The 16,635-nt window shown below is 39.8% G+C and overlaps 1 protein-coding gene across 1 annotated transcript in view; it reads right to left on the bottom strand.

Moving 5' to 3' along the window:
• TTC27 (tetratricopeptide repeat domain 27) overlaps positions 1–16,635 on the bottom strand; it is a 164,454-nt gene that overhangs the window by 31,791 nt on the left and 116,028 nt on the right. The window contains exon 14 of the mRNA XM_043468286.1: positions 2,955–3,053. Coding sequence (XP_043324221.1) covers positions 2,955–3,053 — 99 coding nt within the window. The remainder of the gene's footprint in view (positions 1–2,954; positions 3,054–16,635) is intronic.

Genomic DNA, 16,635 nt, shown 5'->3' with positions numbered 1-16,635 from the left:
AGAGCTGCAAAAGTGGTTGAATTTGCAAGACAAACTACCAGGGAAGAGAGATCTGTTCAGAGAATAAGCTCCAGAAATCTCAATAAGCAACTCCTTGAGTCCTTGGCTGAATAATCTCAATAAGCAACTCCTTGAGTCCTTGGCTGAATACTAAGCTATACTGTGCAGGGCAAAACTTCTAAAAGCCAGATAGGGAACCAGAGAGCTGTGAGCTGAATGGAGATTCCAGGGGTCACACAAGTGCTGGGAGCTAGTCAAGTCCCAACCAATCTTCGTGGAGAATTCTTACTGATCAGCCGTGGGATTAAATTCAGCCCTCAAAATGTTATACCTCAAGAGAAGGGTGACTGCAACTCTAGAATAAGGACAACAACAAACCTACTCTAGGCTGAAAATTAAGCTGATCCATAGTGAAATTAACCAAATGCCAAAAAAACCCTCTACCTTCTTCAAGGGAAGACAACAAAACTTAGAAACTCAACAACATAGCATCCACAAGTGTAGGATGTGATAATAAAAAAAAAAAATTGGTAGACAGGCAAACAAGCAGGAAAATTCATCCATAACCAAATTAAAAATCAGTTAATAGAAATAGACACAAAAATTAAGGAGATATTGGAATACACATGTAAAAACTTCAAAGCAGTTGTTATAAATATAATCAAATATTTGAAGAAAACATTAGGGAATCTCAGTAGAAACACAAAAATTGTAAAAAGAACCAAATAAAAATTCTTGAACTATAAGAAAGAAAGCACATTATCTGAAACAATGTTACTTTTTGAGATGTAATTGATATACAGCATATACAGTTTTAGAAGTACTACATAATGATTTGGTACATGTATATATTTGTGAGGTGATTACCACAATAAGTTTGGTGAATATCCACCACCACACACAGCACGGTAAGCTTAATGACTAGGTTTAACACTACACTTGACATAAACATAAGAACTAAACCAACAAAACTCTTAGAAAAAAAGATAAGTTAATCTTCATGACCTTAGATCTGGCAATGGATTCTTAAATACGACACCAAAAGCACAAGCAACAACAAAAAAATTCTTAAATGTGACACCAAAAGCACAAGCAACAGGTTGGACCTCATCAAAATTAAAAACATTTGTACTTCAAAGACACTATAAGAAAGTGAAAAACAACTTACAAAATGGGAAAAAAACATTTGCAAATCATATATCTGATATGGGGCTTATATCTAGGATACAGAAAGAATTCTTCCAACTCAACAATAAAAAGACCAACAACCTAAATGGGCAAAGGATGTGAGTAAACATTTCTCTAATGATACACGAATGGCCAATAAGTACATGAAAAGATGCCCAAGATAATCAGCTGCCAAAGAAATGCAAACTGAAACCACAAGAGACTGCCTACCAGGACAGCTACAGTCAAAAGGACAGTAATGGGTGCTAACGAAGACGCTGAGAGATTAGAACCCGTATGCCCTGCTGGCGGGGATGTAAAACGGTGCTTTAGAAAACAGTCTGGTAGTTTCTCAAAATTTGAACACAGAGCTAACATGATTCAGTAACTCTACTACCAGGCACCTACCTAAGAGAAATGGAAACATATGTCTACACAAAAACTTGTAAGTAAATGTTAACAGCAGCATAATTCACAGTAACTATAAAGTGGAAACCATCTAAATGCCCATAATTGATGAATGAATAAATAACATGTGATATGCTCATACAATGGAATATTATTTGACCATAAAAAGGAATGAAGTGCTGATATATGAGACAACATGGATGAACTGTGGAAACATTAATCTAAGTGAAGAAAGCCATCAAAAAGACTACTCATTGTATAATTCCATTCATATGAAACATTTAGAACAGGCAAATGTATGGAGACAGAATATCCATTAGTGGTTGCCTAAGAGTGGGGGTGGGAGGTGCAAGTGGAAAGTCTCTGGGTGAAATGGGGAATGATTGCTAACTGGTACAGGGGTTTCTTTTTACAATAATAAAAATGTTCTAAAACTGTGGTGATGGTTGCATAATTCTGAACACACTAAAGAAGAAAAAAAAAATCACTGAATTGTACACTTTAAATGGATGAACTATATAGTATGTGAGTTATTTACCATCTCAGTAAAGCTGTTAAATATTTAAAGACCATAAACTACCAAAAAAAGAACTTTCTAATAATGCAATTAACAGGCAACCCATATTGGGGAGTGGCAAAACATATGTGACACTTTGCTGTATATTTCAGCAAGGTATATTTTTTAACTAAAAAACTATTTTATTAAAATTATTTTCTAAACAAAACTATGAATACCTTAGATATTATAAGAAAAAACTTATTTCTAGATTTATAAATCATATACCTTGGGGCATGACCTTCTACCAATGGTACACTTTGCTCCAACACAAAAGGAATGATGTTCTTTTTCTTAGACACAAAAACAATAGAAAGTTTGAATCTTTCTGCCTTATTTGCTCTCTCCTTTTTTATTGTGATAAGCTAGAGAGAAAACTGCTGCAAAGGTCAGGGAGTTCAGCTCAGTGCTCTGTGAGGACCTAGAAGGGTAGAACGGGTGGGTGGGGGTGGGGGAGAAAATATCGGAAGGGGATACATGTATACATACGGCTGATTCATGATGTCACACAGCAGAACCAACACACTGTAAAGCAATTATATTCCAATAACAAATTTTTTTTAAGCTAATAGAAAAAGCAAAAAAAAAAAAAAACCCAAAAAACAACCCACTTGAGATCACCCTCTTCACAAATTTTTAGGTGCACAACACAGTACAGTTAACCATGGGCACAACGTTGTACAACAGATCTCTAGAACTTAATCATCTTGCATAACTGAAACTACATACTTGCAGGAATTGCTGTTCTGAACTACTGTATAGTTCAAATAATTTAAAGAGTACCAAAGAGCTGTGATAAGGAAAGAAGACCAAACAAACTTACGTCGGGTTCCAGAGTCACACACCGCTGAAATGCCCTCGCTGAACCTCCGTAGTCTTCCAAGGCCAGATAGGCACAGCCCAGAGAAAACCACACTCCGAGCTGCAAGACCAAAAGACAAGTCATTCAAATACATAGAGACATTTATAGAATTAATCTGAAAATTCCTTAGGATGCTATCAACAAACACACTACACTAGTAGTGTACAGAGCTATATCATAAATATTGCCTTACATTTTATCTTAAACTAGAACACTTAGCTATGGAGATGGTATTTTTCCATATAACTTTCAAAACTAGTTCAAAAATGAAAGCATGTGCAACACTGCACATCTTTAATTGAGAAAGACTCATTTGTTTTAACCGACTCCATGAACACAATGGAGAGCTCTGTTGATAAGCCCTGATATGGTAAATTAACTTTACGTTTTTACTGAGCATCAATGTAACTATGTAAAAAGTATACAAAGCATCAGCAGATTCACAACTGATGAACGTATTACAAACTTGAGAGGAAAAAGTTTTGGTTCCATCTTCAAGTTAGACCACAAGTACACTTTTGCTGTTTAACCAAGAGCCAAACTGCCCTGGCATGTACCTGCCTAGGCATGCCTGAAAAAATTTAGAAAAAGTAGGCTCAGAATCTGGATTACCAAAGAGTCATTCAAAGTGGAAAGCCTGACTTAAGTCAGTAAGATTTGTAAATTTAGAGATGTAGAAAACAGGTAACTATGAGGGGTGGGATGGGGACGGAGGTGAGGGGGGGGGTTAGGACGGGGAACACATGTACACCCGTGGCTGATTCATGTCAATGTATGGCAAAAACCACTACAATATTGTAAAGTAATTAACCTCCAATTTTAAAAATATATTAATTAAAAAAAAAGAAAACAGGTAAGTAGGAAGTGGCTATTGAGAATTACAAAAGATTCTTTACATCATAGGGTTTCCTTAAAATTCAATAGCCTCTATCAAAAGGAAGATAAAACTGATAAAAATTCAATGAAATTAGTCAGAAATGCAGCTATTACAACTCTGCTTTCCTCTCAGATATAGTCAGTAAGGCCAACGGTAGAATGAATTCTGCTTTCTTACTTTCTCTGACTTCTAGTATGAGGGCAGTGAGCCAGCAGACAGACTTGAACACTGCAGGGTGGGAAAGGAAATGAGCTGCTCTGTTATCCGTCCACGGCCTTCCACAGAGGCGGACAGGAGGCTGCCCCTACCCTCCCCCCATTCATACAAACCTCCTTCCATATAGCTAGTTGAGGACTGAAAGTTCTTTAAGCAGATAAAGATTTTCAGCCAATAATTAGAGATAAGACTTAGAAAGCAAACATCCCTGGGCAATTTAACACTTTGTCTTGAATTCACAAGAGGCTATAAATAACTGCTATCTGCAGTCTTTAAGAGAACAAATTTTGTTAGAAGCATAGGTAATGGCTGAAAACAGGGTGTGTGTGTGTGTCTGGGAGTGGTGGGGGATGCAGAGGTTGAAATTAAGTTAGAAGTTCCCTTTTCTCAATCAAGGGACTCCAGCAACTTAAAAAGTAGCTCATTACACTTTGTTTTTGTCTGGTTATTTAAAGAATTAAATGAAAAGAGTTCCAATGCACTAAACCACACTCACTGAAAGTGACTCACTCTGAGAGGGCCTAAAGTCTGATGCTACTGTATAAAACAAGATTACTTCTAATCTAGTCGAAAGTTTCAAAATCTGTGTATTACAATCCATCATTTATAAGGTGCCTTTTTTTTCCATTTAACATCTCTGAATGCTAATAACCAACAGCTGATCAGACTTTTACTGTGTGTGTTCTCACTCGCTCAGTCGTGTCCGCCTCTTTGTGGCCCCAGGGAATGTAGCCTGCCAGGCTCCTCTGTTCATGGAATTTTCCAGGCAAGAATACTGGAGTGGGTTGCCATTTCCTCCTGTAGGGAATCTTCCCTACCCAGGGATCAACCCCCCTTCTCTTGCATCTCCTACATTGGCAGGTAGATTTCTTACCACTGCGCAACCTAGGAAGCCAGCATTTAATTTTCTATACAAGGTGGCACTTAAAATACATGTGCCTCTTACAAGTGACAGCATGTTATACCCTCAAAGAATCGTGGCAGAAAGTTTACTTGGAATGAGGAATACCTCATCCTGCAATCAAATCAAGAAAAATGAGAAGTGCCCACAAAGTTCTCAAAATGCATATGCCCTGCTTGCTTCCTGCATCAGCAAAGAACAAACTGACAACAGAACTATTTCATATGTGTCATAAAAAACAGTGAGTATAAATTCAATATGAAAATAAAAATCAAAAATTTATTTTTCAATCTACCTCAGAAGACAAAGGTTATATAAATGTCTGAAATCAGCAACTATCTTACAGCTCCAACAGAAGCTGGTGATGAGATTACTATGTAAGTTTTTAAAACAAGTCAATGCTTTATGAAAAATGTCTTAATACCAAAATAAGTTTAATGAAAATCAAGCAGATGACAATTTAATATATAGTATTATGACTCTCTTTTCTTTTTACTCTTAATCATTTGTGTAACTGCTTCAATAATTTACATCTAAAAAAATTCTAGGATCATTAATTGCTAGTAGGTTTTCATCTACTAATGACAAATAATTAAGATGGGAGATGACTTCTGTATACACCCTATTCTTTGAATCATGAAATGGCTTAAAAAAACGTCTAGGATCTTCTAATTGCTTCTAGATGACCCACTAAACCATCAAAAATCCATTTATACCTTGCATCTCAATCGGGGTTGTTGGATTTTGGGGGAATAAAGAGTATATCTGGTGCCTCTTTTACTTTTTTTATTTTTAACTATTACTTAACCTATATTACCCTGATTGACATCTTGATTTAGGATGCTCATGCTCTTAAGAAGAGAATATCATGAAAGAAAAAAATCAAAAGAAGCTTAAAAAAGAAAAAAACTCACATAAATCCCCAAGTTAACATTGTATATGGTTGAGTACAAAAGGTCTCCATCTCCTAGTCTAATGCTATCAGATAGAAATATAATGCTAGCCTCATTATATTTTCTAGCAGTCACATTTTAAAAGTAAAAAGAAATGAGTAAAATTAATTTTAACAACATTTTACTTAGCTCTACATATCTAAAATATTATCATTTAAACATGCTATTAATATACAAGATCACTGAGATATTTTATATTCATTTTATTCACATGAAGTCTTTGAAACCTGGTGTGTGTCCTACACGGACAGCAGATTTCAGTTTGGACCAGTCACACTTCAAGTGCTCAACTGCCACATGAGGCTGGCGGCTACCACACCGAGCAGCCCAACTCTACACTATTTCTCTACAGCAGCGACACAGACCCTAACATATCTGCATCCTTTCCTTTTGTCTCCACTAAAAAAAACTGGCTCCTCTGGCTAAGAGCCACGCTCGGGCGCCTCTCACACCACAGTCACTCCTGTTCCTCTCCACACAATAGCAACCAGAATAATTAGCATTTAATGAGCACCTAGAGCCAGCTTAAGACTAAATATTAAAAAAACTAAGATCATGGCATCCAGCCCTGTTACTGCATGGCAAATAGAAGGGGGAAAGATGGAAGTAGTGACAGATTTCCTCTTCTTGGGCTCCAAAATCACTACGGACTGTGACTGCAGCCATGAAATCATAAGAGATTGCTTCTTGGCAGGAAAGCAATGACAAACCTAGACAGTGTGTTGAAAAGCAGAGACATTACTCTGCTGACAAAGGTCTGTATAGTCAAGGCTATGGCCTTCCCAGTAGTCATGTACAGTTGTGAGAGATGGACCATAAAGAAGGCAGAACGCCAAAGAATTGATGCCTTGGAACTGTGGTGCTGGAGAAGACTCCTGAAAGTCCCCTGGACAGAAGGAGTCAATCTTAAGAGAGATCAACCCTGAATATTCACTGGAAGGACTAATGTTGAAGCTCCAGTATTTTGGTCATCCGATGCGAACAGACTCATTGGAAAAGTTCTTGATGGTGGGAAATATCGAGGGCAGAAGGAGAAGAAGGCGTCAGAGGACGAGATGGTTGGATGGCATCACTCACTCAATGGACTTGAGTTTGAGCAAACTCCAGGAGGTGGTAAGCGACAGGGAGGCCTGGCATGCTGCAGTCTATGCGGGCGCAGAGTTGGATGTGACTAGGCGACTGAACAACAATGAACACCTACTATGTAGCCAAGCACTGATACCATGAGCTTTCCACACATCACCTTGTCTATTCCTCACAAATGGCCTCGCAAGGCAGTAGGTATCACCCTCACTGGAGAGATGAACACAGACCAGAGTCAGTCAGCGATGAAGGAGAGACCTGAGGGCAGTCAGTGTGATTCCAGAGGCCGTGTCATCTCCACACGACCATGCTGCCTCCCTCTACACCACTCTGCCCACACACGGCCATGGTTTACGGCAATGCCGTTCTTTTCAGCAGCAGAGGGGGTGGGGGGAGGGAAACAGTCCACTTAACACATGCTGGGAAGACCCAGGAGATCAAGTTTTTAAGAACTGGGGCATTATCTACCTCTCCCTCAGAAAGTTCTCCTGATAGGCAAAAGAATAAAGACGAAGCTGAAGAACAGATATTTAGTTGGAGGGAAAGAACTGAAAGGCAAACCTCTCACCAAGGGACTGGGCAAGAATGGAGAAAGATAATAACCATCACGGAGGCTCCGGTAGAGATTGCTGTGAAGCTTATTTCCAGGGTGGACTGTCAAGGCAGGCAAGCTCTAGGCAGGCAGTGACCTTTTACAAGTTGACAGTCCAGTTTTCTACTCGGAAGAAGCCAATACAGAGACACAAAATCAGACTATTTTTAATATGACATACATACATGAAGAACAGTTTTAAATTATTTTAAAATAATTAACCAAAAGCAGGAATGGTTGAAAACATGATCTCTCTTTGAACTTCCCTCAAAAGCCCCCTAGAGAAACAGGAATAGAAGGAAAGATAGACTGACTGGGGTTCAAGGGGTTCTAAGGAACTGAATGACCTTGGCCATGTCACTTAACCTCTGAGTCTCACTTCCCTAGTTGTTAAATGGGTGGGTGGGGGGATTAAGCAAAAATTCCGAGGCTCCTTCAGATCCCAGATTCTGAAAACACACAGGCCACCGGGTTCAAAGGTACGTTACTGCCATCTAGTGGCAAAACAAATACACTGATGATGCAAATAGAAGCAGCAGGTTGGATGAACTAAGAAATGAATTGAGGCTTAGAAATCAATTGAAAAGAGGCCACAAGAAAATGAGGTCTGGAAAGGAAGTGATTTGCCTGAAGTCACACAACGGTTCCTGGTGTGCAATACTTGTGGTGAAGAGAGTGACTGTATGCTAAGTTGTTTCAGTCGAGTCTGACTCTTTACACGCTCGCCAGGTTCCTCTGTCCATCAGATTCTCCAAGGCAAGAATACTGGAGTGGGTTGCCATGCCCTCCTACAGGGGATCGTCCCCACCCAGGGATCAAACCCCTGCTTCTTTAATGTCTCCTGCACTGGCAGACGAGTTCTTTATCACCAGTGCCACCTGGAAAGCCCAGCAACACTTAGTAAACGTCAATAACTAAAATAGAATTGAACAGTTTGTTCCCCTGAGAACGAACAGAGACCAAGCACCACTGGACAACAGGCATGGATTACTCTTAGAATTATGAAGTTAATTTTTACAAGGTTATCTAAAGCACATATGCAACAGATGCCATTTGCTTATGTGATATTACAAATTTCTTTCTTAACTTACGAGCCTACTACTCAAATCTCCTTCCTCCTCAAGGTTTCTACAGAACAAATGAATAATCAGTAGCTTCACCTATTTTACTAATTTTCCTTACTCGTTGACTGGATTTTTCTGACACTCTGTATAATAAAGTGCAACATGTTATAACTGAATCCTGATGCCAAACAACACTCTCCATTCTCTCTTTTCTGCATCGCTGACTCATTCCCATGACCCCAAATGCAGATAAGTGGTTGAATGTGACTTCATTAAACAGGAAATGACCCAAGCCAAACTCAAGAGAGTTATCAATGTTGTCTGGTAGTAGTTTTTCCTAAAATAATGCTTGGTGCTCATATTTTTAAAAAATGTGCACCACCAACCAATTCTTTCATAACCAAATTTCTCATTTACTATTAAATACTAAGTTCTCCTCCCTAAGGAAACACAAATCTTAACCTGCCAGCTTTGTCAGTTTCTCTCTTTCTCAAAAGTTTCCTCTATGTCAGTGTCTTCTTTTAAAATACAAAGCAGCACTTTTCCCTTTCACTAGCAAGGGTATTAATTGTTTAGTGTCTCCCTCTTATTCCCATCCTCGACTGGGTTACCACTGATTCTTCTATTCCCCTACTCTTTCCAGTTCACAGTGTGAAGTAACATGGGTGTTTACATATCACCTGCATGAGACTCTCCTGTGAGACACAGTTCTCTATTTTTAGGCTACAGAAAATGGGGTTTCAGTGATTTTCTACCACACTACTACCACGCTGCAATGGTCAGGACACAAAACGTCACTGAGAACTTAGTATGGACCAGGAAATATGCTAGACACTTTATATATATTGGCTCTAATTTTCCAATTAGATCAAACTGACGGAGGGATTACATCTCCACTTTACAAACAAGAAAACTGAAGCTCAGAAAGATGAAGTGACTCACCTAGAGATTACTAGGATCCGGAGTCAGGTCTATGGCGACGGAGCCCTTCCCTCTACCCCTCAGTTCCAGCTACAGCCCAGATGTTATCACAGCGCTCGTATTTCTTGGCAGTTAGGCAAGTTAGACCTTAAGAGTTTCATGTTTTATTGCTTACCAATATGAGAAAGGAAGAACAAAAAGGAAATAATCTCTTTCTTTTCTCTACATATTATTTGCATATGTTCATTCTGTCTTCTCCACTGGAATGTAAGCTCCAGTCTCCTTGGACCTCCCCACCACAATAACACAAGTACACGATGGAAACTCTGTAACTCCACTGCAAATACATTTTCTTCTTTCAAAACTGACATGAAAGAGAAAGTTAACCCCCCCAAATCATGGAAGAACACAAGCTCTCAGGATAATTAACAATTCTATCAGTGCATCATGAAAGTCTGGTCTTACACACAGCACGGGCTGGGAAGGGCTGCCGTGGTCCCTTGAACACTCCCTGGTCTCACAGAGACTCACTAGCTCTCACGTGCTGGACTGTCCCATACACCGAAGCTACAACTTCACTATGCTCCTGATCAAAGCCCCGACGGTTATGAATTAAAGGAAGAAAAACATTCAAACTGCACAGTCTTGTATGCAAAGCTTTCCATAACTTCTAACTTGACCTCAGCCAAATTCACCATTCCTTCCTAACATAAGACAACATCCTTTAGAGGCAAAACAGCAAAGTTAAGAGTAAGTGCTGTAACACCAGAAAGCCCAGGTTCAAATCCCAGCTCCACTCCTCACATAAACTGTGGGATTTGGTGTAAACTAATAAGGCCTCTATTTCCTAACTTGTTAAATGAGAGTAAAAACAGTTAAGTACCTCAGGGACTGGGCTGAGGACTAATATATGCAAAATGCTTAGAACAGTACCTGGCACCCAGTAAATACTCAACGTTAGCTACTAGTATTACTATTTTAACTGAATCTAAACACAAATAGTCAAAACCTACAGTTACCAAGAAACCTTTGCTACATGTTTGGTTTTTGCATCTGCTAGTCTCCTTTCCTAAAACAAATTTTCCTAATGTTTGCCTCCTATCTAAATCCCAAATGTTTCTCCTAGTTCATATCTTACAATGATTTAGAAAGAGTTCATTTCCACTTACATTCTAGCTTACACTATAGAAGATGCTTAATAAACAGAAGTTGCTATTATAATGTTAATGCTCTCATCTTCTTCTCATCTCACTTGAAACACTGTCTCCAGAGTTAACACCTTCATCTCTTCTCATTCCACTCTTCTCTAAATGACATTCCCTAGTTGTCATCCCCTCTTTCTTGATAACATTCAATCTCTCCTTCATTCACTGGATTCAACCCTGTAAGTGAAAAGTGTTAGTTGCTCAGCCGTGTCCAACTCTTTGTGACCCAACGACTGTAGCCCACCAGGCTCCTCTGCCCATGAAATTCTCCAGGCAAGAACACAGGAGTGGGAAGCCATTCCCTTCTCCAGGGGATCTTCCTGACCCAGGGACTGAACCCAGGTCTGCTGCATTGCAGGGAGATTCTTTACTGTCTGAGCCAGCAGGGAAGCCCTTCAACCCCATAAAAGTCTTCAGTATCCTGAAAAGTTTTACTTGATTCAGCTGCCCCTTAGTACAATACTCTACATTTTGACTCTCACTTCCTTGACATGCTCCTAAAAGAACAGTCTATAGATGTTATGTCAATTTCCTCATCCTCACTCTTTAACCTCTGAAGCTGGTATTGAAGATCAATAGTTAGCTCCAAATCCAATGAACTCTTCTTAGCCCTCTTCAGACTTTATCACTCCAGGTGACACTTCTCACTGACATTTGTTTTTCCTTTAGTTTCCATGAATTCCTTCTTTGGGGTTCCTTCTCTCCCTCTGATCAAGACTCTGGTGTACTTTGTTTGAATCATATTTCACTGATGCTATTTCCTCTCCCTTCCTCCAACCCCTGGAGATGTCCAAAGTTCAAGATTTTGCCTGAGGTTCTCTTCCAACACAGTTTCTATAAAGAATTCATTCACTTGCATGGATCTGCCTCACTGCCACAGAAAACCCAACTGTAAGCCCAGCTCGGCCTCACTCCTGGGCTTCAGGCTTTTATGCCCAGTGGACTGTGGGCCATCTCTACTCAAGACACAGCAACATCTCTTCACGTTCGACACTCAAAATCAAATCATTACCCCCTATCAAAGATATTTTCCCTTTTTCTTATATCCTCTGGATATAAGATAGGAACATTTCCTTCTTAATCAAACAATTGAGAAAACTGGCATGTTCTCTGATTCCAAACTCTCCTTCAGTCCTGCCAACCCAAGGAATAAATCCCAGAAAGTTTTCCTTTATAAACAGCTTCAAACTGTTCTGTCCTTCCATGCGTAAGTGTGTGTGTGCTCAGTCAGGTCCGGCTCTTTGCGACCCCATGGACTGTAGGCTCCTCTGTCCGTGGAAATTTCCAGGCAAGAATACTGGAGTGAGTTGCCATTTTCTACTCCAGGGGATCTTCCTGGCCCAGGGATTAATCCATGTCTCTTGAGTCTCCTGCACTGGCAGGTGGATTCCTTACCACTGTACTCCTGGGAAACCCTATCTTTCCATCCTTACTGCTGGAGCCACTGATGGCTTATCCACTACATTCATCCTTTACTTAAACTTCTGAGAGTATCACTTTTGTCGTATCACTCTTTTATTCAAAACCACAACAGACCTCGACATCTATATGGTTAGCTAATTCTGCAGAAGGATCCTTAAGGTCCTCCATAAACTACTTCTGTCCATATCATTTCCCAGAGGAAACTCTGCTCTCTGCTGATAGACTGACACAGTCTAATTCATTCCCACATCCACGTCTGGTTCACAGCAGGATCTCAATAACACTAGTTAGGGAACCACATTCAAACCACAACATGTTTGAAAGTGAAACAAGGCACTAAAACATCACTAAAATTATACGACCTCAAAAAGACCTTATTTACTGACCAACAAATTATTGATCGTCAAATTGGTTTTATTGTATCAGAGGATACATTCTCAAAGCTTAAATTATTTATTGAAAAATGTATTAAAGTAAAAAATTTAAAATGCTGATTATCTGAACATTTAAAAATAACAAAAGGATTCTTCCCTGTTGGGCCAATGGCTTGGACTCTGCACTCCCCATGCAGGGGGCCTGGGTACAATCCCTGATGAGGGAATGAGATCCCATATGCTGCAGGTAAGAATCTGCATGCTACAACTAAAGATCCTACATGTTGCAAGGAAGATCTAAGATCCCATGTGCCACAATTAAGACCCAGCACAGCTAGCTACATAAATTTAAAAAGTGTAGTAACTAAAAACTGGTCACAATTTTTTAAGTGTCTGACTAAAGTTGAGAAGGTGACAGACACCTCCCTGTGCAGACATCATGGATCATGTTCAAATAGTGTGTGTGTGTGTGTGTGTGTGTGTGTGTAAATGACAACAGCTAGTTTTTGTTTCCATTGATAGAAGCTTGTTTGACCATATTATGCCCACCACTACAACCTACTCCCAGTATATTTCTGCTCCACTGGTTTTCTTAATTCAGAAAGAGCATTACTTTTACCATCCTGCCACGATCCACCAAAATTTGTATCCTTCTTACTACCCTATAAGTACTTTTATCTTTGATGTTTAACGTTTTAACTACATTTATAATAGCATTCAGAATAATGTCAGATGTTTCACCTTTGATACAGCACATTACCAAAAATTTTATGTTGAATCCACTAATCAGGTGAAAAAAATGAAAACTAGTGAGAACCAAATTAATGAGTTTTCTATTTGAAGCATCTGATGTCACTGATATAAAACTGGCAAAGTCAACTGTTAACAAACTACCTCTGCTAAAAGAACTAGCACATTAACAGCTATGATCTCACTTTTCATACATGCACGAGAATATTTGGTATCGACTAATTTTCTAAACTAATGTTGCTCATTTTCATTTGCACTAGATAAAAAGTCCAGTCTCATAGAATAACATGAAAATGCACCTCCTACAGCTGTGTATTAAACTGTCATTTTTGGACATGCTTCCTATTAAAACAACAACAACAAAAACTACCTTTTTTCCCCCGCCACTGCCTGCACCACGGAACTTGCCAGATCTTAGTTCCCTGACCAAGGACTGAGCCCCGGCGGTGGAATTGTGGAGTCCTGGAATTCCTGAAAAAGCTAACTTTTGACATAAACGCTAACGTTTCTTCAGAAGACATGAGTTTTCGGTTTTCATGTGATTAGTGAAATGATTACGGCCCCTGAGGTGGAATGTAATTACATCAACTGTGTTTTGTGCAAGTTACACATTCATTTCCTCTCTTGACAAATAAAAACTAAGTTCTTAATTATTCTCTAAAAACACATGTTTAAAATTTGTTTGCTTTTTGGAGATGATTGCTGCCAAAAGGGTTTATTATAAACTATACAAAAAGTTACCAAGCTATGTAATATGGAGATAGTGGTACATTTAGACTGTACAGTAAGTGACCAAACCCTTGTGTCTAGAGAATTCAGACTATTCTTCATGCACTTTTATTTCTGGCAGGACTGCTCTGCCTCCACTCCCAATACATCTATCCGGCCTACAATTCCCCACATTTCCCACTAATCCTGCCAACTGGTAGCCAGGCAACGTCATGCAGCTCACAGGCCGCAACTTGGCACAGATGTGTGATGTACAACAAGGGGCTTACAGAGACGCTGCCTCCAACATTTCTCCTATCACCACCGAAGACCTGAGCAGTCGGCTATCCTCGGCCTCTCACAGCAAGCACAGTCGGTGTTATCAGCAAGCCTCCTGCACAATGTCCTTGAAAGGGCGAGAGTAGTTAAGCTGCATCTGGAAAGGGTTGGGGAAAAAAGAGACAGGCACCTACTGGCCATCTTTCAGATTTTCGCACGTCGTAAAGAGGAAGCTCCATCTACCACATGTCTTAAACACCATACTACAGGCGGTTACGGCGGAAGATGGAAGCACAAAGTGAATGTCTATGAAAAGCCATTCCGGTTTCCTTTAATGTAACTGTTAATAACAGCACCTCATTGATTTTTTTTTTTTTCTGTAAATTTTTATGGGGAGGGACAGCACTGCACAACATGTGGGATCTTGGTTCCCCTATCAGGGGTAGAACCCACTCTCCCCTGGAGTGGGAATGCAGTCTTAACCACAAGACCACAAGGGAAGCCCCCAGCACTTCATAAAAAATTTAGGCCAAACTGGATGGGCTATCAGGAAAACAGGCAGAGTGGGATAGCCACGGATGCTGGGTAAACTCTCAAAATCCTCACCTTCCTTCTCGCTTTTTTCCTGGTGTGAAGCCACTTCCCTCCTGGCACGTCTACTGACTGCATCAATCGGTGAACATCTAAGCTAACTTCTGTCCCATCACAGAGACCCCTCACCTCCTCTCAATGCCTACAGTCCTTCTGCCTATACAAGTGTCTTTTTGTGTACGTATATATATATACGTGTGTGTGTGTGTGTGCGTGTGTACGTAGTATCATATAACCTTACAAAGATGACTAGTTAATTAAGGAAGAAAGTTTAAAAATGTTAAAAGGGGAGAGGGGGAAAACTGACAAGATAAAAGGAATGAAGTATGAGTGCTGAGGGAGGGAGGGCTGGAGAAGTAACAGGAAGTGACATTCTCCTTTTTCAGGGCTACACAGACTAGCTTGATATCTGAGCAATTTCTTTATGTTTACTTTTTGCTTCAAAGTAAGGAGCAATGAGAATACTAACTACCTAAGAGGAGACCTAAGAACGTATGCTTTAATTCTGGTCCTGTGTCTATAAAATCCTGCTTGGGAGCTTTGCTGACCACTTGACCACTTGCTTCCACTTTCTTGAGCTTCTAACAGCCCATAATTCCCAGAAGTCTAAGGTTGAATTTTAGAGGTTTCAGAAGTTATTTGGGAAAATGAAATAGATAGCTGTTAAGTGAATGACAGAAATCTTAAAAGCACAAGTGTAAATGGTACACACATCTTCTGGTTCTCAAACAAAAGCACCACAGACAAATTCATTTAGTTTCATAGACCATCCCTGATATAAAATCAAACACTTCTGTTTTTATACCAATTTGATTTCAGGAAGCCATTAAAATACACAAAACCTACTCAATGATCACTCTCATTTTGCCTGAGTTTTGTTATTAAACCTATTTCCTGGATATGTCTAAAAAGGTGTGAAAGAATTTTTTAATTCTATTTTTCTATTTTCTCTCATTCCAGGACCTGGAGGAGACAATAGCATGCAAGAGCTCTCCTTCTTGCAAAGGCAGTTCAAACTTGCACCACAAGTTATAAGTCTGTGGCCCTCAAGCCTGCATCCTGTAGCAATTCTGTACAACTGCAGGAGCGAACGCCTGCGTGTCTCGGCGTGGCTCACAGGCTGCCTGAATTGGATCCGTGTGACAAACTCTGAGACACCCTCAAAGAATATCTGTTTGTGCTGCTTGGAGCAACTGCTATTTCTTTGCCTTGCTAAGTAATTAATTTAAAATTATACAATGAGACCATCAAGCCCTGCCAAGCCCTCCTTTGCAAATTCCCTTACCTCATCCCTTCTTTCTGACTGCCCCTCCCGAACTAACAACTGTCCTTCTAGACCATCACTACAGTCTCCTAAGCCTGCCTACATCCAGGATCTCCTGTGGCCAGTGTGGCCAAAACAATATTCCAAAATCACCTCCACGCACCCACATTCCTTCATTCGAAACAAAGCCAAACACAAATCAAATCTTCAATGGCTCCCTATTTGCCAAATAAAATCCAAAGAGTTTAGCCTCACATTCAAGACCTTCTGTAATCTGGCTCCAGTCTAGCTTTCCTACTGGAACTGTCCTATTCCCTTTCACTCAAAAAAACTAGCCTATTCACTAATATTCTGTTCCCGACACACACACACACACACACACACACACACACAGGAACTGTCCTATTCCCTTTCACTCAAAAAAACTAGCCTATTCACTAAT

The sequence above is a fragment of the Cervus canadensis genome, chromosome 5 (genome assembly GCF_019320065.1).
Source record: "Cervus canadensis isolate Bull #8, Minnesota chromosome 5, ASM1932006v1, whole genome shotgun sequence".
Classification (NCBI taxonomy): Eukaryota; Metazoa; Chordata; class Mammalia; order Artiodactyla; family Cervidae; genus Cervus; species Cervus canadensis.
This window is presented reverse-complemented; position numbering and strand designations above follow the sequence as displayed.